The sequence below is a fragment of the Gobio gobio genome (genome assembly GCF_949357685.1).
Source record: "Gobio gobio genome assembly, chromosome: 22".
NCBI classification, from domain to species: domain Eukaryota; kingdom Metazoa; phylum Chordata; class Actinopteri; order Cypriniformes; family Gobionidae; genus Gobio; species Gobio gobio.
Genome location: NC_137118.1, coordinates 10,566,608 through 10,593,331, shown reverse-complemented (window position 1 = coordinate 10,593,331; position 26,724 = coordinate 10,566,608). Strand labels below are relative to the sequence as shown.

Here is a 26,724-nt window from a genome sequence, read left to right as displayed (position 1 = left end):
GTTTCATAACAACGGGTCAAAGCTGTGCTAAGTCCGCTTCTAAATTACAAGTGTAAAATCTTCCATTATCCAGGGTTAAAATATGTGTTTAGAACGACGATAACTCGAGGTTAACCGAAGTATGAAAAGCCCTAAAACGTGTGTAAATGTCTTTACATTAATCCCAAATCTGCAAACAAACTTAAACTAAATTATCTTATTTTTCAGAATTTATAGCTTGAAAAGAGTGCTTGTGCAATGATTCTTTAAAATAAATGCCACTTGTTTTTTTTTCCATCAAAAGCAAAGACATTCTAACATCTTTAAATTACTGAAATGGCCGAATACATCTTGTACTTATTCCAACTCTCTGATTGGTTTCCTCTCCTTCCTTCCTTCTCTCTGCTACACAAACACACATACGTGTTTTGAGGGCGTGTGTTCCTTTGAGGATTTGTAGTCTTGACAAACAAATGTAAGGAGTGGAAGTCTCAGTCATACAGGTGTTATTGTCTCAAACGAATGAGATCAGTACACAACATGCCGTGATGTGATCTTTCTGTTCGCTGTGCCCTGTGACTTGGATTTGAAGGCAAACATGCTTTAAATATGGAATAAAGATTTTTCCCATTATAACTTACAGGTAAGAATCATTAAATCTATATTTCTATAAATAAAGGTTCCAAAAGGATGTTTTCACACTGATGCCATAGAATATCTGTCAATCTGCCTGTCTGTCTGTCTATTGCTTTTATTATATTCACAAAAGATGATAGAACTCATTTGTTTCTGTTATTGTTGTCATTAGTTTAGCCACTGTTTTATGTCTTCTCAAGCATCTCTCCTGTCCCTTTTCCCCCCCGGTGTAGAGCAGGAAGTGGGATGGGTCGTGTGTTCCTGATCGAGCCGGCCATTGGCATGTATGCGTTTGCCATGTTTATGATCTACCCTCTGCTGCAACAGTATGTGTACCGTAGGCTGTGGTTTGAGCTGAGCGGAACAGTCTACCCTGCAGAGAGTCTGTCTCACTGCTCAAACAACCACAGCTATGTCACCATTCACCAGGTGAGAGGTCACAACCGTCATTTTTCATTTTTTGGCAACACAAGTTAGCAACAAATGGATTGTTTCTAAAATAAGCCAAGCTAAAAGCTACTTTTTGGAAAAACTGTTGGAATAATTATCTAAAATGTTTGGTGTTATGGCAATGACAGCTGTTAAACAGTTTTTCTGTCAGGACCACTATCGTCAAAGATGATTGATTGACTATTAGCATACAGTTTGGATTGGCGGTATGGTTCTGTTCTGGGCAAGAACTCCCTGCGCATCCATGCAGCCTAGCATGGATAAGAGCAGGGAGAGCAGCGATAACCCCCCTAAGGGTAAACAGAACAGCACCAACATAATGTATGGCAGATGTCATTAATGTCGATATTAAATGTACACAATAATTCGGGAACTCCCTGCGCATCCATGCAGACGAGCAGGGAGAGCAGCGATAACCCCCCTTAGGGTAAACAGAGGAGAACCAACATAATGTATTGCAGATATCATTAATGTCGATGTTAAAAGTACACAATCATTTGGGAATTTAGTCTGATTCAAGGGGAATCAGAATACCAAATCCTGACTGGACAAGAGGAGCTGGGGATGGAGGAGGGTAAATGAGCTCTGGAGAAACGCGATAGCTGCTGATGGTACTGAAGGAGCTTATATATGTATGCTGTGATAGACGTCATATTCCTATAGGTAGACGGCGATCAGCTGACAGTCAGCTGATGCGAGCTTGACTAACGTGACCTGCCAGAACTGACGCTAAGCTTGATTTCTCAATCGCTTTCTCGAATGAGACTTTTTTTTCTCTCAAAACAATAAGTTCAGATCTCTGAACGACTAGTTTCTTGTTCACATCAGATTAGAATTTCTTATTGATTTAAGCAAATTGCATTTGTTTTGGCACGCAAACGAATTGAATTGTCTACAATTTGCACAATGACTAAATGCACACGGCTTGTTGATCAAAACTGATGAGTTGATTCTCAGCGAAACTGTCAAACTCTTCACAACTTCGTCGTGAGGGATCACATGCAAAATGATCCATTCAGTGATCAAAATCTGTCAGACATGTTATATATATAATATATAACATGTCTGACAGATTTTGATACTGACAGATATTGAACAGCCTCAGTACTTATTGTACTGAAAGATTGTGCTGCATCATGTAAGCTGAAAATTCTTGTCATGGAAGAGCAATAGGAATACATGTAAGAAGATATGCAAGAAAAATCATAATAGAGTGTGTAAAAATGAACAAACAACTCTGAATTTTAAGCTTACATTAAATAAATGTACTGTATGAATACAAATCTTCATTTGATTGACATTAATTTTGTTTATTTAGTGCATTCAGAGACTAAACTGTTTGCTATGTAGTCACTGTTTCGTTTACGTTGATGTTCATATCTCAATATGTTCTGGAGAACCGGTTATATTAGGTAAACTTGAGCTCATGTTGTGTGTGTAAGAAAATTCCTTTTCAATTCACAAGCCCTTGTTGTGGATCTGTTTGTCATTTGATACATTAAAATACCATTATCCGATTTCATGTTCACTTTCACTCCCTACATCTCTTTCAAACTAACTAGTAAATCAACTAAGCTTAACAGGCATAATAGTCAAAATTTGTGGGTGATAATAAACATATGATCTGACATCCAACATTTCTCTCCTCTCTCAGGCAGTGCAGAAGGAGACGTCTATTTTCCTCCTCAAGAGTGAACTGTGCTTCCTCGTTCCCAGTCTGATATCCGCGCTGCTCCTGGTCTCCTACAGCGACCACTGCGGGCGTAAAGTTGCCATTGTTCCTCCTCTGGTGGGCGACACTCTGTTCTCCCTGAGCTACGTTTTGGTCAGTAGATTCTCCTTCAGCCTCAATTACCTGCTAGCTGCCTCCTTCCTAACAGGCCTGATGGGCGGACCCACCACTCTGATTGGCGGATGTTTCGCCTATGTGGCCGATCTCTGCGGAGAAGATCCAGAAGGACAGAAGACTGTCCGAATGGCTCGGCTGGACATGATTTTAGGGGTTTTGTCTGGATTAGCTTCTCTGTGCACTGGATTCTACATTGAAGCAGCTGGCTTCACTTGGCCCTTCCTCACCGCGGCCTTTGTGCATCTGGTAAACCTCTTCTATGTGCTGGTGGTCTTGAAGGAGTCCCTGGTTCTTCCAAATCCTGTTTCTGAAGCCCCTCGGCTGCGACAGTCTCAAGCTCTTAGCGCCCGTCTGCAAGGTGTCTACCTGCTCTTTGCGGCCTCCGAACGGAGAAGGAACATAGTGCTGTTGCTCATGCTTGCTGCTTTTGCCTTTTTCAGGGTGATTATGATAATTCTGACCTTTTTCACAAGCTCCATCAGTTGGAGGTACATCATAAGTAAAGGTGAAGTGTGCAAACTTTGTGTCTCTTGTGGCAAAAAACAGAATTGCAAAAATAATGATCAGGTTATATTGACAGGTTATAATATAAGCTTTCTGAAACCAAGCCATACAATTTAAATGACCGGTTTCAGCTTCAGAGTAAAAAATAAATAAATAATTACACATTTATTTTATTTATTTTTGAGAGAGAATTTTATCATTTTATTCAGCAAAAGTGCATTACGTTAATCAAAAGTGGCAAAGAGATTTATAATCTTACAACAACAACAAAAAATCGATTTACTTTGAACTATTTTCTATGGAAGCTTCTTTCCACCACAGAATAAAAAAGGTAATTGCGACTTTTTATCTCACAATTCCGACTTTTTTTTCTCCGAATTGCGAGTTATAAAGTCACAATTGGATGATATGAAAGTCCAATTCTGAGGGGAAAAAAATCGATTTTTTCTTTAAGTTTGTATCTCACAATTCTAACTTTATAACTCGCAATTGCGACTTTATATCTGTCACGATTCACCCGTGAGAGTGCCCCTGATTACCACCAGAGGGCACTCCACCCCTGACTGTCACTCCATCAAGGACTACGTTACCCATAATCCTTTGCCCAGACTCATCATCACTCATTATTTACATATGTGTCTCATTTACCTCATTTCCTCTGCCTATATAAACCATGTTCACCTTGTCATTCACTGTGAAGTCTAAAGTGTAATACTGCATTTCTGTTGTCTGGCTATCACCAGACCAAGTGTTTACATTTACATTACATTTATGCATTTAGCAGACGCTTTTATCCAAAGCGACTTACAACTTGGGGGTACAATAAGCGATTGGTCGTGAAGAGCGCAATTTAAGATTGAACATTGGTCTGGGGAGTCTGCTATGTATTTTCTACTGAACAAGAGGCGTGATAAACGAGCATAAATTAAAAGACTCCGTACGCAATTGGATAGTCCTTCAACCAATCAGACCACAAAAGGCTGATAAACGAGCATAATTCAAATGACTCTGTATGCAATTGGATAGTCCTTCAACCAATCAGACCACAAGAGGAGTGATCGGGCAACGACCCATCCCTTCTCTATCCGTCATCGCGTTAAACCCGCCAATAGCGCGCAAGGTGGATAAGCCAGTCTGTGATTGGTTCCTGCAAAAGTGTAACAGAAGCAGTAGAAATGAATGCACAGGTTTCCAGACTGAATTGCAGGGCGATATCAAATCACCGGCAGATCAGGCTGGGTTTACCCAGTCTGGCATTTCTGAGCTTTCTCCCTTGTTTCTTGTTTCTTGGTCTTGGATTACTTGCCTGTTCTGTGGATTACCCTTTTGCCTGTCTCGCCTGTCTCTCCTGCCTTGTTTGCCTGTTTGGACTGCTTGCCTGTGTATGACCTTTTGCCTGTTTTTGACTACGATTGTGGGTTACCCTTCAATAACGCTGCATTTGGCTCCTCAACCTTTAAGTCTCGAGCAGTATGTTACAGAATACTTCGCCGTGAATAACAAGGTGAACATGGATAATATAGGCAGAGGAAATGAGGTAAGTGAGACACAGGTGTAAACAATGAGTGATGATGAGTCCGGGCAAAGGATTATGGGTAACGTAGTCCTTGATTGACTGACAGTCCGGGCTGGAGTGCCCTCTGGAGGTATTGGGGCACTCTCACTGGTGAATCGCGACAATATCACGCATTTCTGACTTTATATCACGCAGTTCTGAGAAAAAAAGTTTTACCTTTACCAATTACCTTTTTAAATGTTTTTTTATTCTGCGGAGGAAACAAGCTTCCATACTTTTCAGCATTGATAACAATAATAAGAATCATTTCTTGAGCATCAAATCAACATATTAGAATGTTTTGTGAAAGATCACGTGACTGAAGACTGGAGTAATGATGCTGAATTTTCAGCTTTGCCATCACTGGAATACATTTGGGGGTGGACTTGTCCAAGTATGTACTTTGTGTGTGTGTGTGTGTGTGTGTGTGTGTCCCTCACAGGTAGCTCTGCAGGGTGGCATGTCCATCTTCATCTTGTACGAACTGAACACTCCTCTGTGCTGGAGTGAGGTGTTGGTGGGTTATGGCTCAGCTCTCTCCACTGCCATCTATCTGGTGAGTTTTGCCGGTGTGGCACTGCTGTCCCGCTGTCTGCCTGATGCCTACATCATCCTACTGGGGTTGATGTCTGTGGCAGCCGGCCTCATCATGGCAGCGTTTGCAAAGTCTACCTTGCTCATGTTCCTGGGTAAGACTGAGTTTGGACATTTATGGAGTTGGATGGATGGATGGATGGATGGATGGACAGACTATTTTCAGGTGAAACAATGGTGTATGTTTTATTCATTGCAGTGCGGCTGCCTTTGCTGCTGTCCATCATGCCCACTCCTGTCCTACGATCCATGATGTCCAAAATAGTGTCTGGATCTGAGCAAGGTAAGAATCTCACTAGAACAGAACAGAATAGAATAACTTTCATTTTAGTTCAATCAATACAGTTTTGTGCACGTCATTCCCACATTCCTAGCAAAATAAATCCAGGCATTGCAAGAAGTAGGACATTCCCAATTCACTTGAACTCTGAATTATTGATGGCTGTGTAAGGTTGTTCCTTGTGCCTGTGTGTTTGTGTACAGGTGCCATGTTTGCGTGTATAGCCTTTGTGGAGATGTTGAGTGTTGGTGTTTCATTTACAATGTTCAGCAGCATCTATGCAGCTACACTGTCCTGGTTTTCTGGGTTTTGTTTCCTGCTGGCCGCAGGCCTCACTCTCATACCAGCCGCCCTGATCTGGTGAGTAGCCCACCTCTATTTTCTTCCTAAACTGGAACCATGGAGCCAAACATGTCAATTCTGAGACAGTGCTTAGAAACACTGGGTGATTTTTTATCATTAAAGGGTGGTTGTGTACACACACTGCCAACACACATTTATGTTCAAACACTATGTAAAAGTGAATTTTGCATAATAGGTGCTCTTTATTCAAAGACTGACAAGGCAATAGTATTTGTTTGCTGGCAGTGAAGGGGCATTTCATTGACTGTGCCTACCAAATGAATACGCCCCATTAATTGAAGTTGCTGGTTTGAGTCTGAATGGAACTCGGAGCGACACTAAACGAGGCAGAGTAGGACTGGAGTAATGATGGGTGCTTTTCAATCAGAAGGCTGTGTCCTAGTACCGACAAAAATTAGCTTATCAGTTAATGACAAAAAATGAATTAACACTGCTGTGAGGGCTAAGGAAGTGACGACATGCGGCCCAGATCCGGGCCACATCTGGTACATGTGGATTCCACGCGTACCAAGTTTGGGCCGACACTATTTGCTATTTCACTGTTTGTCTGGTTAAATATTTTTCCCTCTTTTGGAAAGTCGTAGAAATGCTTTCACAGATTCTTTCTTTTGCTATTGGCGCAAATGGAAATACAAAAATTACGGTAAAACTTTACAAAAAGGTTCATTAGTTAACATTAGTTAACCACATTAGTTAACATGAACTAATAATGAACTTCACTTATAAAGCATTTATTTATCTTTTGTTAATGTTGATTTCAACATTTACTAACGCATTATTAAAATCTTGCTAACAATAGTTAATGCACTGTGAACTAACATGAACAGCTGTATTTTTATGAACTAATGTTAACAAAGATTAACAAATGCTGAACAGAGGTGTTATTCATGGTTAGTTCATGTTAACTAATGCACCCTTATTGTAAAGTGTTACCCATTATATTAGCTTTTTTTATTATAATCATCTCCCATTCACCGCTATAGAAGTTTACCCAACTATGACGACGTCCTCTACTGAGAACCCTGGAAATGTGAAAAGGGTCTATTCAACCTGTTTTGAAGGATGTGTCAAGTGTATTTTTCGCATACTCCAAAAACCCACAATCCTTTGCACACATTTCAACTCACAAAAAAGAATGAGCAGAAAATGAATTGGTATTTGTATATTTAAATATACATTTTGAATAGTATTTTTGTATCGTGACCTCATTTGTGACGTAGCCAAGCGCACCTACTCCTCTTGAGTTGAGGAGGACTAAACAAGCCTCAGAAGGACTGGACTAAAGGACATAGCCTCACTAGGATGCAGCCTACCATTTGAGAAACACTCAACGTAACCTAAAAAGCTCACTGAACAAATCAGTGACACTTTGAATTCAATTCACTGGGATGAATCAAAATCCCTACCACCCAAGGCCCCATAAAAATAGTCCATATGAAGTGCACTTTTACCAAGCTTTCCGAGGATATATGGTAAGTGATTCTAATGCAAGGCCACCTTTTTATTGTAAATGTGAATGAGTAAATAATGATGGGTCCTTCCAAAATAATGAAATTTTTTAAGTATATTACAGTAAGTGCATAGTAAATCATTTCCAATGATATTATCAGTTTAATGTCACAGATTAAAATTTGAAATGTAACTGTATATCTTCCCTTTAGTGTTATTCTTTGTCTCGGTCTGGATGTGAATGAGGAATCCATCATACTGACGCAGGAAAGCATGGAAAACCACACAGAAATCTTTGAACTACCACCATGACATGGACACTAGGAAGCCTTTGGCGCGACAATAGTGTCCTCTGGTGGAAAGCTAGAAAACAATCGTGTGACTGGAGAGGTTAAAACTCTGGAACTAAGAACTCTGATCTGAGCGTAGACGTCCTTGGTTTCTTCTTGGGTCCTAATGAATGTTTCTTTATGATGAAAAACAGCTGAAAGATGTTGTCATTCTCATTTGTAAAATTTTGTTTTTACTGTAGATTTTATTTAATTTGATGCATATATATGTATGTATACATATAGAATATAAAATTGGCATTTGAAAGTTACATAACACATTGATATATTTTGTATTTTTTAAATAAAGTCATTTGTAAACCTTAAGTTGCGTCACTATTTTCCTGTTATACTGTAGATATATGACATCCCTACAGCATGTTAAAAAATGAAATATGTAAAACATGGCACATAAGAAAAACCTAAATTTCTAAATAAATGACTAGCAAACTGTGAATATTCAGCGATCATTTCTTCATGAAGTGACTAATGACGTCCATGGGCAGAGGGAAGATGATGGTGGAGTTCTTCTCAGCTGCGATGGTGTTGAGAGTTTGGAGGTATCTGAGCTGAAGTGCGGACGGAGACTCTGCGATCACCAGAGACGCCTCCTTCAGAGCCCTGGATGCATTCATCTCTCCCTCTGCTGCAATGACCTGCATCACCACAAAACAGTCTATGAGGGTGTGGCATCACAAACAGAGCTAATGCACACAGGAATCAAATGTTGCATGTCGTTTGGCTTTTCCTTGGGCAGGTGGTGTTGTCATTTGTTTTCATGAAATACATTAGGACAGTGTTTCCCAACCTTTTTTCAGTCATGGCACCCTTTGAAAATTCTCCATTTTGTGGCACCCCCTCGCATATGTTACGCTAGGGGTTTAACGGTACAGATTGCTCACGGTTCGGTTTGTATCACGGTTTTAGGTTCACGGTTTCGGTACGGTTCAGTGAAAAAAGGACTACTGTCAAATAAAATAAAGAAAATAATAAGAACAAATTATTTAAATACAAGCAGCAGCACAAATAAATACTATTGAGCAAAGATACTAATAAAATAAACTATGCTTTTCAGGTAGGTCTACGTCTAACATTAGTTTTCAGGTATACAGAAATTGATCAAATGTAAAATAACATTGCATATTTGACTGTATAAATTAAAGATTAATCCTATTAAATTTACAAAAGCTATTCAGTCAAGAGCAGTGAGTGATGTCCTTGTCTTTTGTTGTTTGACATTAAACAGACAGCAGTAAAGGCTACTGCCCCTTAAGACCTAATGCGGAGTATTGCACGGATATCCGTCATCTTTCTCGATTGTATAAAGTTTACTTAAGGCATATACAAACATGTCTGCTAGAATACTCATCAAGATTCAAGATGGACATGTTGACATACTTTTTGTGTGAGTTTGTCCGTTCAAGAGAAAGACTTGAAAGAGAACTCAATATTTGCGCGCTGTGAGACGTGTGCGCGCTCTCGGATGAGTGCACAGAGACACATTTTCTCACAGCGCGCGCGACTTCTCATTCGCGTCTTCTGGCCATAGACAGTAAAAAAATTGCTTCTGGCACTACACCCGGGTGATGACGGCGAAAATGACTGGTCATATTTGAACATACGGCAGCACTCGCATGCATTGAACAAAGTTTACAAAGAGAGAATTATTTGAACAATTTGATCAAAAACAAATATTTGAATGACTTTTACATGGCACCCCTGCGCTCGTCAGATGGCACCCCGGTTGGGAAACACTGCATTAGGACATATATTAGGAAGGTGTGGCTGTAATGCTCACTTTGGCTCTGGCCTCACGGGACGCCTCAGCCTCGGCCGCCATAGCTCTCTGCAGCTGCTGTGGTAGTTTAACATCTTTAATCTCCACCCGCTCCACCTTGATACCCCACGAATCTGTGGCCTCATCTAGAGTAGCCTGTAGCAGAGAGAAGAATTATTGGACAACCTACATATCTACTTGAATTAGACCTGCAATTATAATTGACTCACAATTGGGAGCACCATTATCTTTTTTCATGCTCACCTGCATACTCTGGGAGATGCTTTCTCTGTCAGAAAGGACCTCAGCCAGGTTCTTGGTCCCCAGGACGTTTCTCAAGGTGGTCTGGGCCAGTAGGCGGGTGGAATAATCCGCATTGGACACATTTGCCACTGAGGAAACAGGGTCACTCACACGGAAGTACACAACACCATCCACAGAAATGGTCACTGAGTCTTTGGTCAATATCTAGGTGTAAACAAAAATTAAAATGTGGCAACTTGGTCAATGCTAAGTGTGAGTCTTGCATTGCATAAATAGGCTAAATGTAGGCTATATTTTGTATTAAACGCTATACTACTGTACTGTTGAAGTCATTATTCAAAAACACAGATTCATTCAATAATGAAACATCTTCATTGAGTCATTTAGTCATTCAAAAAAATAGCATATAGGCTACTGCTATCACTATTTCTCCCATATATTTATATGGCACAAATAGTAAAATTAGTAGGCCTATGCTAATGATATTCCGAATTCAGCCTTAAACTTGAGTTAAAAACAAAAGGACGAAACGTGGCTTTCCATATGATTGAGTCATTGAATCATTCATACAAACGATTCGTTCGAAAACGGATTCGTTTTCGTTCAGGAACAAAACGTGGAAGTTGGCAGTTATGTCCGCGTTTACTTCGATTGGAACTATTTTTGCTGGAAAAATAGACAGACAGAATAATAGACCATTTTTGTTTGTTGTTGTTTTGTTTGTAAATGCAAGTTACTCAATTAACTCTACTTTACCTCCTGGGGAGGGATGTCAAACGAGATGGTTCTCAGATCCACTTTGACAAAAGTGTCTGTGCAGGGGAGGATGAAGAAGATTCCTAGACACAAGATTCCAGGTGACATTTTTTAATTTTATAAGTTTGTGTCATACACATTGATTCATTATTTGTCCTAAACTGACTCCTTGTACAGGATATTGAGCTTGTTATTGTTTTTAGAAGTCAGTAACGTTAAATGTCCTCAGCTGGTGTAAACAATTGGAGTGTATATCAGAGGAAAGTCCAAGGTAAACATTGATTTGCCTTAGAAAATGCCAGTAGTTTTTACTAAGTTCTAAAGTACTAAACGTTGATCTTTACCTGGTCCTTTGGCTTTTCGAGCTGTTATCCGCCCCAGTCTAAATATGACAGCACGCTCATACTCTTTCACAATCTATAAAACAGCAAGAAACGCATATAAAACATTTGAACAACAGCAGGTGAAAGGCATCTGCTTCCTGTTAAAATGCAATACTTCAGGAATGTTTTTTTAATTTGTTATTTTATAAGATGATTAATAAAATTATAATATAAATGAGTATATAAATAAATTGTCAGTAACTAAAACAGGCGTCAGTAATAGTTTAGTGTCAAAAATATTTAAAGGGATAGTTCACCCAAAAAACGAAAATGATCCCATTATTTACTCACCCTAAAGGGGGGTTAATAAAGGCCTTCTGAAGCAAAGCGATGGGTTTTTGTAAGAAATATATCCATATTTAACACGTAATAAAGTAAAATATCCACCGCCTTCGGTATTCAACTTACAGAAAAAGCGCAACTGGCGTGACGATGACGTTGGACGTGGCGCAAGCATTTTGAACCGCGTGAGGTGTTACACTTTCTTTGTAAGTTGAATACGGAAGGCAGTCCACCGGAAGCTAGATATTTTACTTTATAAAGTTTTAAACATGGATATTTTTCTTACACAAACCCATCACTTCACTTTAGAAGGCCTTTATTAACCCCCTGGAGCCACGTGGAGCACTTTTATATTATGATGGATGCACTTTTTGGGCTTCACATTTTGGGCTTCACATTTTGGGCTGCCATTCACATAAAGCTTGGATTAGCCAGGATTTTTTTTTTTTTTTAAATATAATTCAGATTCGTTTGAAAGAAGAATTGCCATATACGCCTAGGATGGCTTGAGGGTGAGTAAATTATGGAATTTTTGGGTGAACTATCCCTTTAAGAATGCAATTGACCAATCAGAATCAAGTGTCAATGACAGTAAATCTCAATGATAAAACACTGGTTCCAGAGAACCTAGTAATGCCGTAGTAATACATGTTTTTTAAGATTATCTGTTTTCTTTGTCCAATTGTGATTCATACCTTAATGCCTATGAAAACGCTGATTGGAAATATTAAGATGCTGAAAAATGCAGAGATAATCACAAGGATCCACCCACAGCAACCCAAACCCCCATTATCTTCACCTGCAACAACAGAACAACAGTCATTCTCACAAACAGCACATGACTAAAAAGAAGTTAAATAGGAAGTCAAATTATATATATTACAAAAAGAAGTCAATTTCAAAGTGTAGCAGTTGACTACTGAACTTAAAATGAGCATTTTATTCAGGTTGTTTTGTTTGCAGAGGTGCTCTCTCTCTCTAACTAGCAACTTATCCATGACACTCAAACCTTTAACCCTGAGTAAAAGCACTTTACACCAAGACATTAAATATCGGCCCCTCACTGGATCAACAGTAACTCAGATAAACGTGTCACCAGGGAGACCCTCATCATCATAAATCAGTTCTTGGTGGCTCTTTATGAGTGGGTGGGTGGGTGAACATTGTCCCACAACCCCCCTTATTACTTATCATATATGTAGTAAGTGTGATGAATAAGCCGACACTCATTTTTTCCACACACTCAACAATTTGCAACCAAGGCCATGTTTTATGCTCATGTTTTATGCAGTCTATCATAATCATTTAAGAGAAATATTAACACGCGTGTGTACATTTTCCACATTTTACTTTATCAAGTTCACATGCAGTTAATGTAATGACTCACTGTAATGTTTATCGTATAATACAGTCAAGAGTCATAGACTATTTTGTGTCGAAACGTTCAGAGCAATCTATTACACTATTACAATGTTCTCCACTCTTAATCGGATGCCATTATTCAAATCAGAAAAAAATGGGCCAACTCCAAAACTACAACATTTTGAAAATATTTCATAATATATTATAGGTTCTCTGACAGTCATCATTTCTCCGTAGTCAATAGTCATGCGGTTACTATCCTGTGAGCTTCCCTATATTGCAACAGGCTATGTGCATGTAACACCATTAACTTCAAACTTAATTAACCTTTCTTGTCTGTTCCTGGGGATTATATCAAAACAAGATCTGACTAGGAATACTAAAAATATCACCAACAGCTGTTTGACTTGATACATGTACTGCAAGTTTCTTTCTTTGTCTTTCCTCATGCAAGTACAATTGTAAACCGGTGTGGCAATGTGACTGCTTTGCAACTCAAACACTAATGCAAATGATATAAACCTAACTGATGATAGTTAAGGAATACAGCCTTAGTCAACAGCAACCCATAATGCACTCAAGTGCTGTAGCAGTTTTAGTTAAGAAGACGATTACTACATTACTGTATAACACACTCATTGCATGTTAAAGTCCAGAGTTCAGGGACCGAGAGAAACAGAGATCATCTTACCGATTAGATTCTGCTTGCTCTGGGCACCGCGCTCCACCTCAGACTCCATTTCCATGTAGTTGTGCTGCTACACAGGATGGCTTTGCGCTGCACTGGCTTTGTGTTACTGAGAGATGGATTTGTACTGCTGAAGCACTTCCTATGACGGGTGTGGCCTTGCATACAATGCAATTAGAAGATCATTTACAGACCCTAATGGTGTTATCATCACTGTGCAATATCTAGCGGATGTTTTTAATGAAGCGGTTACGATTAATGTGATTTCTCTGAAACACATCCATGTTTGTTTTAAGCCATCAAGCTTCACCCCATTTGAATACACTTTCCAACTGGTTTTTAAAAACATTTCCTTGTTTTACTTAGCAAAACCAATAAACCATATCAGCAAATTATGAAACAGCCTGGTAGGTAAATCAGTATAAAAATTCAGTTGTAATGTTTACTGCTAAATTGTTTTTTAAATGCAAATCTAATGCAGATAATTCTAATGAATTTTATAACTATATTACTATATAAATATGACCCATGTATTACCTATATCTAGTCTTGTGAGGATTTCCATTCATGGTTTACACCTTACACACTGGAACTTGGTCATGGTTATATTGCATAAAGCCAAGTAAAAGGGAACGAAGGGTCAAGTGGAAACTAGTCATAATGGAGTCTTGTGATTCATGACATGGAAAAGATTAAAGGGGTGATTTCACTTCTGCTACGTGGCCAACAGTATGGGTTGGGTAAATCAACATTTAAATAATCTGTAATATTTAATATCAGTTCTCTGAATAAGTTCACAAGCGATATTTACCTTGCCAAGTTTTCTCTAACATTCAAAAAGGAGAAATTAGTACAACAACACATTATTGGTGGTAAATTAATATCACTTTTCTAAATAAATAATAGCAGGTAACTAAAACTGACTGTTTCACCAAATGCATTTTTTAACAATAAATCAGTACATGAATGCAGAAGGTAGCACATCTATTTGAATTTGGTTTTGCTATAGTGACTACTGGCATTGCATCTAATTTTAAAACGTTACTGTGGGTATTGTGGTCATTCTGGAAAGTCCTGAACTGACACGTGATATATCCCTATAACCCACTGCTAACCAAACAATTCAGAATAAAGACAAAAAACAAAGAAAGTCTAAGAAAAGAGCTTTTATTTCATTATGCTGTTAGAACATACTAATCTAAACCTACCATATTCTTTATTATATTTTATAATATATAGTGAAAACAAATGTGAGTACCACAGACTCTGAGATCTACATATATTGTATACATGCAAAAATCATGGTTCTGACCTTAATATCAGCATAATTGCACAACAGTGTAAAATCTGTAACACTAAAGTCACTTTGGAGTTGCAAAGCAACTCAGTCAACTCCTATAGAGACATCTGTAAGGTTACTTGGGGGAAAATAAAAACCAGAACAGCTACAGTACAAAGAGCAAACATCTAAATTACCCAGAGGGTTTTCTCAAAGGGTATTTACATGTACAGTATTTAACAAACATCTGAAGAAAAGGTCGGTTAACTCACTACTTCATGATAGAGGAAAAAAAAAAAAGTACAGTGAAATTTAGACACCCACACTATTCACAGTTCATTTACTGGTGTATATTTCAAATTAATTATTTTAGCAATTAATTAGTATAAATTTTTCAAAATGATCCTAATGCTTAAACCGATTTAAGCCCTGATTACTTCTACACCCCCCACCCCCAAAAAATAATACTTAATTTTAGTATCTATTTCATTTTCAAATACATACAGGGCAGTCCAGCCCTCAAAAGTCAATCAAAATAATGTTCTTCTAACGCAGAGCACTTTACCACAAGTTTGTTTCGATCTGAGACATCCGAGTCTCTTCTACAGGAAATTAATGGAGAGTAGAGCTGCCACATTAGTTTGCCTTAAGACACGCCTTTATCATGCACAGCACCACGGTCCACAATGTTATTGTTTACTCACACCACACGCACACACACCTAGGTCGCATAGTTTTTGATATGCCTGTCCTCTTATTGCGCACTACTGCCAGCTCAGTGATGGGTGCAGGCCAGGCTGCAGAGGGAAGCCCGAGCCAGCGGCTGCAGGGTAGTTAGTGAATCCATTCGGCTGAGGAGGGTAACTGTCCAGTGCTGATGCCGAGTGAGCCTGCAATCATACACACGAAACAAACATTTGCATAGAGTAGCAAATTCTTCTAAATATCTAGCTCGTAATCATAAAAACAGGCATAATAATAATCGCCAGTGACCTTTAACCCTTCATGGTACAACATTGCCATATGGCAACAATTAATTTCTACTCATTTCCTTGATATTCAGAAAAAAATTATTTTTTTTAAATAATTTTTATAATTTCCAGCGTCCGTTTTTATATCCATTCTTGCAGAGCGTTACATCATATGATCACGCTCTTATACATGTAAATGCTTCTAAGCGCGACAAGACACAAGAGAATGCGCTGTATGTCAATGTCCTGTCTGTGTGGCTGCGTCTCATGTCAGCTAATCGAGGGACACTGACAACAAACACACACACACACACACAATTGACGCACAGACAGACTCACGTCAGTCTCCTGCTCACATCGAGTTCTCTTTTGCTCATGAACAAACAAGAACAACAACACAGAATTTTGAGTACTCTCATACTAGGAGTCTTAAATTAGTTAAATAACGTCTTAAATTAATTTTTTGTATTGGTTGTTTTGTTCATTTATTGTGGATATTTAAAATGCTTTCCGTTTTGAGTGTTAAATAGTCTTTAGAAATAAAAGTTTATTGATCTTTGAAAAGGTGTACCTGCATTACTATGCCATTATCATTATTTTAGATGAAAATGGTCTCAGAACGACAATATTATCGTTTATCGCAATAATTTCTTGGCCAATTTATCGTCCAGCAAAATTTGTTATCGTGGCAGGCCTAATGGTTCCATATGGCAACGCTGTACCACTATGGAAAAATAGGCATGTTGCCATGTCGCAACGCTGTACCACAGTGGAATTGTATTTCTCCATTGGGATTGTTAAAGATAGTAGCATCAACAATATGATTGCAGTTATTTATTGAAAGTGTTTATAGTAGTATAGTTGTGTTTAGGGCTGCACGATTCTTGCTAAAATGTGAATCACGATTTTTCTCCATGGGAATTGAGATCACGATTCTCTTACACGATTCGAATTTTTTCTTATACTTTAAAAAAAATGAATAAACATTTTAAATAAAAGTAATTAGTTACAATTCAATTAAAACGTAGAAACAACAAATGTAGACAGACTAGATGTAAATCTATGCTTATTAATGTTTATTTCTATTTTTATGATTATTTAATAACTTGCCTTGTGGAGAGAGTTTTTTGTTGTCTTATTTCGTTGTTTCTTTTTGTTTTTGTAAAAAATGAAAACTATAAATAAAATATTTTTTAAAAAATGTTATAAGAAAACGTTTAACGTGCATGGCTTATTGTACTAAGACAGTGTTATTAAGAGATCAAACTCAGGAAACATAAAAATACTGTTCGATTGAACTGCTTGTGCTTGGTTTGTTACCACAGTTATCTGCGTGCTTCCTCAGCTTCCTTCAACTGCTCAGGATCCATCTCGACGAGTGCAGGCAGATCGCACGCGCGGTTGTGATTCTCCCGGGAGGGCGCGCGGGCACAAAAAAAAACTAATATGGATTTGAAAATATTTTATCATCTTGAAATGCAGGTGGAGAGAGCATTTTCTTGTGGTGCCCCCCTCAGCACTTGGTGCCCGATGCGCAGCGCTTGATGCGCGTAATGGGAGCGGCGGCACTGTACATGCATATATATTTTATATATATTCGTTTGCACGTGACTGTTTAAAAACCGTGTTCTCCCTTGTCCGACCCGACCCGCATCCGACACAGTTGGGATGTTTTTCACCCGTTTCAGCAATATTCGCCGGTACCCGCTCTGCATGGCACTTTAAAAAACGGATAGTTTATTTATAGTTCGATTACGGATATTTCACGTCATGTTCAAATGCATATTCGAATATCGAATAAAAAGTGACAGCCCTAATGGCTTTTGTTATATCTTTGTGCTGCTGGGAACTTGGAGGGTATGGCGATGCTCCGTACAACGTCTGAGTTATGGAAGTTTGCGTGGTCTGGCGGCTGGTATTTTGTGGTGTGGCTCCCTTGTCTCTCATAACTCGGCTAACTCGTACTGTATTTTGCGGTGACGTTTGAGGTGACGATGCAAAAGCACTGTTTGCAAATAACTCTTTTCACATCGTCTTCAGGTTTAAACCCGAAAAAGCTCCACACGGTGGAATGTGCTCCTTTTTTCTATTCCAATGTTGTTGTTACATCCTCACTCTCACCGTCGCCACCGGGATTTTTCACACTGGGGTTCATTTTTACCTCTTACAGCTACAAATCTGACTCCGTTTAGGTCTGCCGCCTTTTTACACGTCAGTAACAGCGGAACATGGCCAATGAGGGAGAGGAGAGAAGTGGAGATTTATGATTGATTGGTTAGTGTTTTGTTATTGTGTGAGTGTGACAAGCTCTTTGACCAATAACGTGTGAACGCAGCATGATCTGAGGGAAATACACGGAAGTGAATCGCCATTCGCCAACATTAAGAAATGAGATCGCATTTATGTTTGAATCAAGATCGTGATTTTTTTTCGATTAATCGTGCAGCCCTAGTTGTGTTTATGTATATGTAACAATTATTTCTTTTCAGAAATTGAATACAGCAATATTTAACGGAAAGGGCAATAGGACGAGTGTAGACTTGGCTCTTCCATGTGATGAGAGTGAGGATGAGTTAGTCAAATAATAGGAAACGATAGGGATTAAATGATAGGGATCTACTGATTTTTGGTTTCCATGAGTCCTAAGTATATAAATCTATACATTTCTAAAAGAAATGTGAATTTAAATAGAAAAGAAGATCATCATTTTATAGAAAAACTACTTTTTTGACCATTTTCCATTGTGGTACAGTTTCCCCAAGTTTTAATTTTTTGTTGAATTTTGTGTTCCCTACTGTTAAAAATGTTTTTAGGTTTGTATAATTGAAGCTTTTTCATGTAATAGAAACTTATTTAAAAAAAAATATTTCATGGTTAGAACATAGTGCACACCATAGAGGGTTAATAATCAATTAGCAGTCTGCAGTCTCCAATAAATGTAGACAGACAGATAGCATGTGTGCTTTACCTGCAAAAGCACAGACTGCATGGCGGAGTTGTGCAGACCAGAGAGGGCAGCAGGAGATGCTGTCGTAGAGAAGCTGGGCATCCCTGGGGGGAAAGACAGCAACCCTGGGAAAGCCGCACCTCCAGGGGCCTGGAGACTTGCAGTCAGCCTGAGTAACACATTAAGCAACATTACAGAAGGCTATAAACAATGCAATTCTAATGGTTATCTTACCATCACAATAAGCTTGAATTTGTTAGGTAGTTTCACAAACTCAAAGTCAATAGTGCCATCGGAATATCTATGACATATGTGCACACTACAATAACACCCTTTGACAGCAATAATTCACCTGCGTTATATGTGGATGAGAGACCCACTATCTGAACTTTAAGTTAAACAGCCATATGACCATAAAATGCTCTAGTGGTTATGGTTTACTTTGATGGTTTTACCATTTCTTCGAGGAACACCCATCACTATGATAATACTAAGAATAGAAAGTATAGACTTTAGACTTTGCAGAGATCATTTCAACTGGAAAATGTTTGACATTACAAGTTCCAAACCTAGTGACCTGCCTTACTGCCTACATAAGCCTCTTTCACACATACAGTCTTTACTGGTAAATTACCTGAAAATTGGAAGTTGTAACATTACCAGTGAATTACCGGTAACGTGCTCTGTGTGAACACAGAATGAAAATGACCAGTATATTCATGTATAAAGTCAGAACGCACTGATGGGAGAAGTCTGCTTTGGCCCAATTATAAGTACTTATGGAGAAGACGTGTTTACTCCGCACTGTTTACAGAAAGCTTTTTAAAGTGCCCCTATTATGCTATTTTAAAGTTCCCTAATTTAGTTTTTGAGGTTTACATGCATCAAAGTATCATTTTCTCATAATATACATTGCACATCACCACAATGTTCAATGATTCTCATACGACTTGATGGATGAATCATTCTCTCTAAATCCCTCCTTTCCGCTGGCCTACTCTGCTCTGATTGGTCAGATGGCCCAGTCTGTTGTGATTGGTCTACCAATCCCAGTGCAGGTCTTCGAACTAGTTATTCAACTCGAAACTTGAGCAGGACGTTTGTCAGAGATGCTACTCAGTTTGAGGTACAATATGAGATGTTTCAAATGTAATTCCTCACCATCAGCATTAACGTGCGCATGTGTGTGTGTGTGTGTGTGTGCGCGTATGTGTGTACGAATGTACGAATATACGGAGAGTGCTCTATTGCTGGCTAAGTAGGCAGCTCACAAGGTTTTAGAACAGTTTCCATATCATAGACAATTCAGATGATCATGCAAAGTAACTAAACAGAAGGGGAAAAAAAACATACCCAGCTTGGCCAACCAGAGCTGGGTTGAAGTTAGAGCTGAACGCGGAGGCGAATCCAGGAAGCACAGGAGAAGAGGAGGGGACCGCTCCTGCTGCGGCGGCCGCTGCGACTGCTGCCGCCTGGAGAGGTGCAACGGTGGCTACTGAGGAAGAGGCTCCTGAAAGCCCCATTAAGGAGGACAGCACCGGACTACCTGCTGCAGTGGGCCCTGAGCCACCAAACCCTGGGAAGGCAGGGTTTGGGCCAGGAGGAAGACCCGAAAATACTGAGGGAGCTGTGGTCAACCCCAGGCCAAAGGGGGAGGGAGTGGGAGCACTAGAATGAGTCAGGCCAGAATATACAGATGAGACCGGAGGAGTAGGAGTGGACGGGGTGGAAATGGAGGACTGGGCTCCGGAAAAAGGAGACATTGCTGAAAAATGCGGAGAAGGGCTGCTACCAGACTGGGAGCTCAAAGCTGAGGTAAAACTGTGCAGTCCGGCTACAGAGCTGGGCATAGAAGACTGTGGTGAGGCAGAACCATGGGCCATGCCCACAGGTCGGGCAAGGACAGCAGAGTTAGGCATTACTAGAGAGCTAAGAGAAGGGGTGCCAGAGCGAGAGGGACCTTTGAAAGCAGAAGGGATAGGACTGTTGCTTCCACTACCTCCGCCATGCCGGGCCATAGAGTTGGCATGTTGCTCGCTAAAGAAAGCAGGGCTACTCATGGCTGCCTGGGAGGAGAGTCCAGGAGAGGGTTTAGGACTAGGAGCAGCAGGAGCCACTGGTAATCCGCCAACACCTTGCATGCTGGGTGTAGAGCGTCCAGGAGTGTGAGAGGACATTCCCGAGGGTGTGTAACTACGGATAACTGAATGTGACTGGGTAGAGGGAGTGCCAGGGAATGAAAGTACTGACTGGGAATCTGAGGAAGGTGGATAACCCTTCTTTGAGGGCAATCCCATACCTCCATGAGGAGTCAAGGGGTCACCAGTCCCCCTGTGAGTAGGTGTGAGGCCACCGGAAGGCGTTTCAGAACGGGGCGCATTGTGGAAGGGGGAAGGAGGGATGCTTGTACTTGGCCCAGGTGTACCACAGGGTGTTCCAGACGGGGTATGACTTTTGATGACTGAAGGGGTGTTTCTACCGGAAGGGGGCATGCCAGGGAACGGAGAGGGAACTGGTGTAGTGTGGCCACTCGAGTTAGAGGCAACATGGGGAGAGCCAGCTGGGACAGGAGGTCCTTTGATGACGGAGGGTGAGGGTGCAGGAGTAGGGGAGGGGGTTACAGGGTTCTGGGATGGGACCATGCCTGGGAAAACTGGAGTGATTGGTGTGGTAGGCTGAGGCTGAGGAGTGACAGGAGTAGATGGGGTGGAGCTATGAGGAGAAATAGCAGGTGTGCCAGAGATGCTGGAGGTTGGATTTTGTTGACTGACAGGTCGGCTGTAACCTGGAAATATGGAAAAAAAAAATCAGCACAATGAAATATTAAAAGAAAGAAAGCCACATTAAATTTAGACAAAGGCACCACATGCATCAAAGTTTATTAGTGTTAGACGCATTAGAAAGAAAGCAAAAGAGAATTCAGGAAATGTCCCAATCTTCTAGCAGCACCATAAGATGCGCAATGCAACAGAGCAAGCATTCAAGCTCAAAACATTGACTGACAATATATGACACAGTGCCCCCTTGTGATAAAAGCAATCAGGCAAAGAAGTGTTCTGAGTTCAATACAAAATTTCCACTCATCCCCTCGGTTTGTAAAAATACTAATTCTTAATACTTAATAATAATAATACAGAGTTATATCCAATAACTCCTATCATGACAATGCAAAGCTGGTAAATTGTAACTTTTGCACAATTGCATCTTTTATAATGAGAAAAATGATGTTAAATTAAGGCATATTACCAAATCTAAAACATTAGTTTCACCACAAAGATAAAAAAAAATTTTTTTGCACATTACTTCCATTGCAAATGCCTTAAGCCAGGGACACACCAAGCCATCGGGCAAAGTCAAGTTTTCGAGCGTCGGCCGACTTGTGTTCGGCACTGTTGGCTCTAGTCGGACGCCGTCTGTTTTTTTTTTGGCCAATTTAACATGTAGAATTAGCGTCTGGCCGCCGGTGAAAGAGAGAGAACTCTAATTGGCTGTTCAGTTTAGTGAACAAGTCAGTACCCGAGAGCGAGCAAATAAGTCAAAACTGAACAGACAGAAGGCTGTTATAATTTTACGTCCTCTTACCTGAGCAACACTGCGCAAACATTTTCATAATAACTTGAGCGGAGTGGAATAAAGAACGTGATCAGCGTGATTGATATTAAAAATGGTAAGCAAGCGCTGCTTTGTTTATGGTTTGTAAACCTGCAGTCTTTCGCTTTTCTTTTTGAATGACGAATATAGACAAATATATCTGCTTAAATAGACAATTATCTCCTTCACACGCAGGCGCAGAACGGCGTCGGTTTGGTGTGTCCCTACCTTTAGAGTAACCTTTCTTTGTTTTCATTCATGGATTATATATCAATAATTCTGAATATAATTCCTAAAATACTGCTTAGTGAGCATGACAAGTTACAATAATATGCATTCTAGAATTTGTGCTCTCTATTATCAGTTGTAGCAAATGAAAATGTCGATATTAGCTCAGTGAGATCAGTAAAGAATGCCCTGGAGAGAGTTATAAGCATGATCATACTGCATGCTATAGGTGCTGCAGGCAGATTTAAAGCATGCCATGGTGAAGTAGCGTCTATATTGCCGTCGCAGCTGTTAAAGGCAGCACACAGTGCTAGCAACAGCAACTGCACATTGTACCTGCCGAATTGAGAGTGGCTCGGTAGGGTGGGGGTGGCACACTGGCAGTGATGACCCCACCCATTGACACCAGACCTGCGTTGTTGTACGCACCTGAGCAGCATCCAGAGAAGAGGGTAAGAACATTCTGCATCCACTTCCATATTGTACACAGACACACTGCTGGCATATACACGGTCTACTCCATATTTCTAGTCCATTAGGGAGATCATTTCCCAGACAACTTATTCTTGTAAATTTTACTTTTCTAATCTGAAGAAAAAGGGTCTTACTTGGAGCAATGGTGGCGTGCGGCCGACATGGCGGGATCGGATATGGCACAGGTCTGTGTGGATTGTATGTTGATGGTGACTGTTGGAAAAATAGAAATGGATGCAATAAAAGAGTCAATAAATATATGATATCTATCAAAGAGATAACGATGAGATTCTTTGCCTTAATGAAGCATCATAAGCTTTCAAAAGAATAAATACAGTGGTGGCCAAAATTATTAGAACACCTGACAGATCTAAAAATATTGACAATTTTTTGGCCTCCAAAACATGATTTCATTTCATTATGTTCATGAAACATGCAAATGGTTGCTCTGACCATCAAATATCAGATGAAGTGAGTCGTACTGTTTTTTTTTCTTCCACTTTTTACTTCAATATTTGCAATGTCCACCTTTTGTAGCAATTACAGCAGCACATCTCTCTGGCATAGTGACAATACACTTCCTCTGAGAACTTCAACACTAATGTTATCCCATGCCTTCGCCCAAGGCTTAACTTTGAATGTATAATAGATCAGTCCAGTTTATTTTCCAACTCCCCAAATGTGCTCGATTGAGTTGAGGCCCGGACTTTGAGGGGGCCAGTCCATCATTTTCAATGTTCCAGCAGATTCCCATCTCTGACTTTGTAGATATTAGTGTCGTTTTATGGGTATTGTAATGACCAATTCAACAAAAACAACTGAAACCTCTTAAATATGACACGTGTTCTAATAATTTTGGCCACCATTGTATGTTTGGGCATTAAAGGGGTCATGAACTGCCGTTTTTTATTTTTTTAACTGTTGTCTGAGGTCAACTTATGACGTTCGCGTGGTTTTTACAATTCAAAAACATCATAATGAATAAGTAATAGGCTATTTTCTGCCTTGGTTTTGATGGGCGTGCTGCACTGAAGATTTGGAAGTAAATGCCCACGGCTAGGATTGGACAATATTTGCATATTTAATGAGCTTCAGCTCCCCTCAGTACATGTGGAAATTGTTTTGAAAGCGTGTGGAGAAACGCTCACAGGGCTCGCAAAATATCTTTATCAAACAAACACAATGATACATCTCTCATCCACCCGTGAATGATTGGAATGTTATTTTTTGTATTACTTGGCCGGTCCGATCAGTGAATATAACCGCAGACCGTACACACGCACGCACGCACACACACGCACGCACGCACACACACACACACGCACCCACCTACGCGCAAGAAAGGAATGTTATTTCACTATTTAAGATAGCCCGTCGGCAGGCCGGTGATTGGTTTGGGTGGCCCGTCTGACAAACACATAGCCCCGGGACGTTGGGCTTTGCGAGCCCTGGCCCATAACGTTACAAGTCCGAGTCTGATCACGAATGAACCAATAACACCTTCCCCAGCCTGTGACAGCGTGCTAAGGTATGTAATCAATAGATATCAAACGATATGTAACAATGCATTACTAACTAACTAATATTAATGCGAACAAACGCAATGTCTTACGCACGTGAGCTGGAACCGGCATGTTTATTGCTCGGTAGCGTGACCCGTTTAGCTCCACGAGTCGGTGTTTGCGGGCTTGAGGCGGTGCTTCTGCATTCTACGACGTCAATGGTCGACATATTCTGAGAGCTCTCGTTTTCTGGGCCTGGTGTCGTAAAAAGCTTTTCTTTGACTAACAAGGACGAAATTTACAGAATATTCTTATATCACGCTGAACTTTTATATATCAAAGGCTCAAAGGAAAGTTGATTTCTCAATTCATCACCCCTTTAACATCTGGCTAGTAAAACATACCGGTTTGCTTGGTCCGAGTATGCGCGCAGCAATGCCCTTCCCATCCAGGGTTGCATCCTCTCCATCCTTTTTGGCAGGAATTCCCTTGAAAGTTTCAATAAAAACCACAATTCACTTTAAATAGCTCAATTAAACAATATGCATTTAAATATTGTTTTAAGTAAAGGAACTCACAGGGAATGTTCCGGTGACCTGACTGGGTTTGCCTTTGGGATAAGGGTTCCCTGGGATCATCCCACAGGATGAAATCATCGCCACTGGAGCTTTACATCCCACTTTACACACCTGAACAAATTACAGACATGGCCTGCATTTAAATCCTCATTCAATCTAGAGTTAGTCAAGTTGAACAAGTATTTACCTGCTCCAGGATTCTTTTTGCGCGTTTCTTCTCAGAGAGGTGAATACGGAATGCCTCATCCACGGGACGGTAGTTTTGAGCATCCGAAATATTTCTATAAAAAACACATTACATATTGCAATGCTTGATTATATTTAATTAGTTTGGATGTGTGCATTTTCTGTAGTGTGTAACTTACAGAGCTATGAGTTCCAGTACAATAATTCTGTCCTTTGAGAATGTGAAACAATTAAGGATGTTTGCAGCCTTTGTTGTTGGAATTGCAACCATTTTCTGCAGGAAAAAAACATGTGTGGTTAAATTATGTCACAAGATTGTGGATAAAGAAAAAAAAGAAGCAGCAGTCTTACATGTTGCAAGGCTTTGACAGCCTTTATCTGGGGCTCTGCCCAGGAGAAGTATTTCAAAATGTCAATCACCTGAGGAAGGAAGTTTGACAGGTAAGCAGATGTAAAATACTGCAGAATTACAATTCCCTGGTGTTACTATGTCACCATACCTGTTCACTGGAGAAATACCCATGAACCTGCTCTATAGCTTTGATTCGTTGATCTGTCAAAACACACTTCAGAACAAAGGAAAATATGACAATATTAACGTTAGTCTCTGTTGCTTATTCAACAATAATACCTCTGCCTCCTTCCAGAACATAAAACATATATTATTCTGTAAATATAAAATGGCACCTTTCTGATTTCGTCCAAAACGATATCAAAGGATTTCTTGTCCATCTTCTCAGTCGCTGCTCTGGTCACTGTATCGATTAGCAATCCCTCTTACAGCATCTCAATGACAAACCTTCATTCACCTGCTGATGGGAAACTTCATGCAGTAACCCTTTTTAAATATTAACAGCACTGTTGTTTGAATTCACAAAATTTGTGCATATAATCTATCCTTTTAGTGAATCCAGAATCGTTTTATCGAAGGTTTAGCGAGTCCAACAGAAGGCTGGCGGTCTCTTTAAGTGCAGACTGGCATCATTGACAGGAACAACAATAGTCCAGTGCTAAATCCACACACTCTTCATATGCATCGTTCTTCACAGGCAGGCAAGTCTTTTATCATGCTTGTACACTTAAAAAATTCGCTGAGATGATTTAAGATCATAGCTGACGCGCTAATTTTGCTTATTGTGATATAGCTTCGCTGTTTGGTTGGGTTTAGCAGAGATGCTAAAGGCTGCAGTCCGTGTGCGACTTTCTTTGTCAGGACCCCGAGATGAAAGAGTCTGTTTATAAATGCGCCTTAGGAGTTGACATTTTATTTTATTTTTTAAATAAATTGCATTTTTGTACATTATTTATATTTTACTAACCACATATTTGTCAAAAAATATTTACAATTGCTTGTAACAATAGCGAACAAATTATGTATGTACATAATTCTCACAATCTGAAAACCGGCAAAATGTATATTATTAATTGTATTTGTATGACTTTATATAACACACATTAAAAGCAATTT

At 39.8% G+C, this 26,724-nt stretch overlaps 3 protein-coding genes across 5 annotated transcripts; 1 reads left to right on the top strand and 2 right to left on the bottom strand.

The window, feature by feature from the left end:
- The first annotated feature begins 411 nt into the window (after positions 1–411).
- slc46a3 (solute carrier family 46 member 3) lies at positions 412–8,443 on the top strand. Of its 3 annotated transcripts, none has more exons than XM_079804130.1 (7): positions 412–622; positions 849–1,044; positions 2,720–3,355; positions 5,416–5,662; positions 5,767–5,850; positions 6,118–6,207; positions 7,872–8,314. In XM_079804130.1, exons 2-6 carry the CDS (start codon positions 862–864, stop codon positions 6,201–6,203), a joined length of 1,236 nt encoding a protein of 411 aa, XP_079660256.1. In that variant the 5' UTR covers positions 412–622; positions 849–861; the 3' UTR covers positions 6,204–6,207; positions 7,872–8,314. The 3 variants fall into 3 exon arrangements, with proteins under 3 accessions (XP_079660256.1, XP_079660255.1, XP_079660257.1); XM_079804129.1 differs by having other exon boundaries at positions 428–622; positions 6,051–6,207; positions 7,872–8,443; XM_079804131.1 differs by having other exon boundaries at positions 477–622; positions 2,720–3,160; positions 6,051–6,207; positions 7,872–8,313.
- stoml3b (stomatin (EPB72)-like 3b) lies at positions 8,163–13,637 on the bottom strand. Its single transcript, XM_079804132.1, has 7 exons — positions 13,504–13,637; positions 12,146–12,249; positions 11,130–11,202; positions 10,786–10,868; positions 10,030–10,233; positions 9,787–9,921; positions 8,163–8,644 (listed from the first exon to the last, which is right to left on the bottom strand). Exons 1-7 carry the CDS (start codon positions 13,556–13,558, stop codon positions 8,456–8,458), a joined length of 843 nt encoding a protein of 280 aa, XP_079660258.1. The 5' UTR covers positions 13,559–13,637; the 3' UTR covers positions 8,163–8,455.
- Positions 13,638–14,648: 1,011 nt separating this feature from the next.
- proser1 (proline and serine rich 1) lies at positions 14,649–26,486 on the bottom strand. The gene is made up of 12 exons (XM_079804128.1): positions 25,944–26,486; positions 25,757–25,822; positions 25,608–25,676; positions 25,436–25,530; positions 25,258–25,351; positions 25,071–25,181; positions 24,897–24,980; positions 23,125–23,203; positions 22,853–22,945; positions 20,051–21,482; positions 18,719–18,866; positions 14,649–15,669 (listed from the first exon to the last, which is right to left on the bottom strand). Exons 1-12 carry the CDS (start codon positions 25,986–25,988, stop codon positions 15,544–15,546), a joined length of 2,442 nt encoding a protein of 813 aa, XP_079660254.1. The 5' UTR covers positions 25,989–26,486; the 3' UTR covers positions 14,649–15,543.
- Positions 26,487–26,724: the final 238 nt, after the last annotated feature.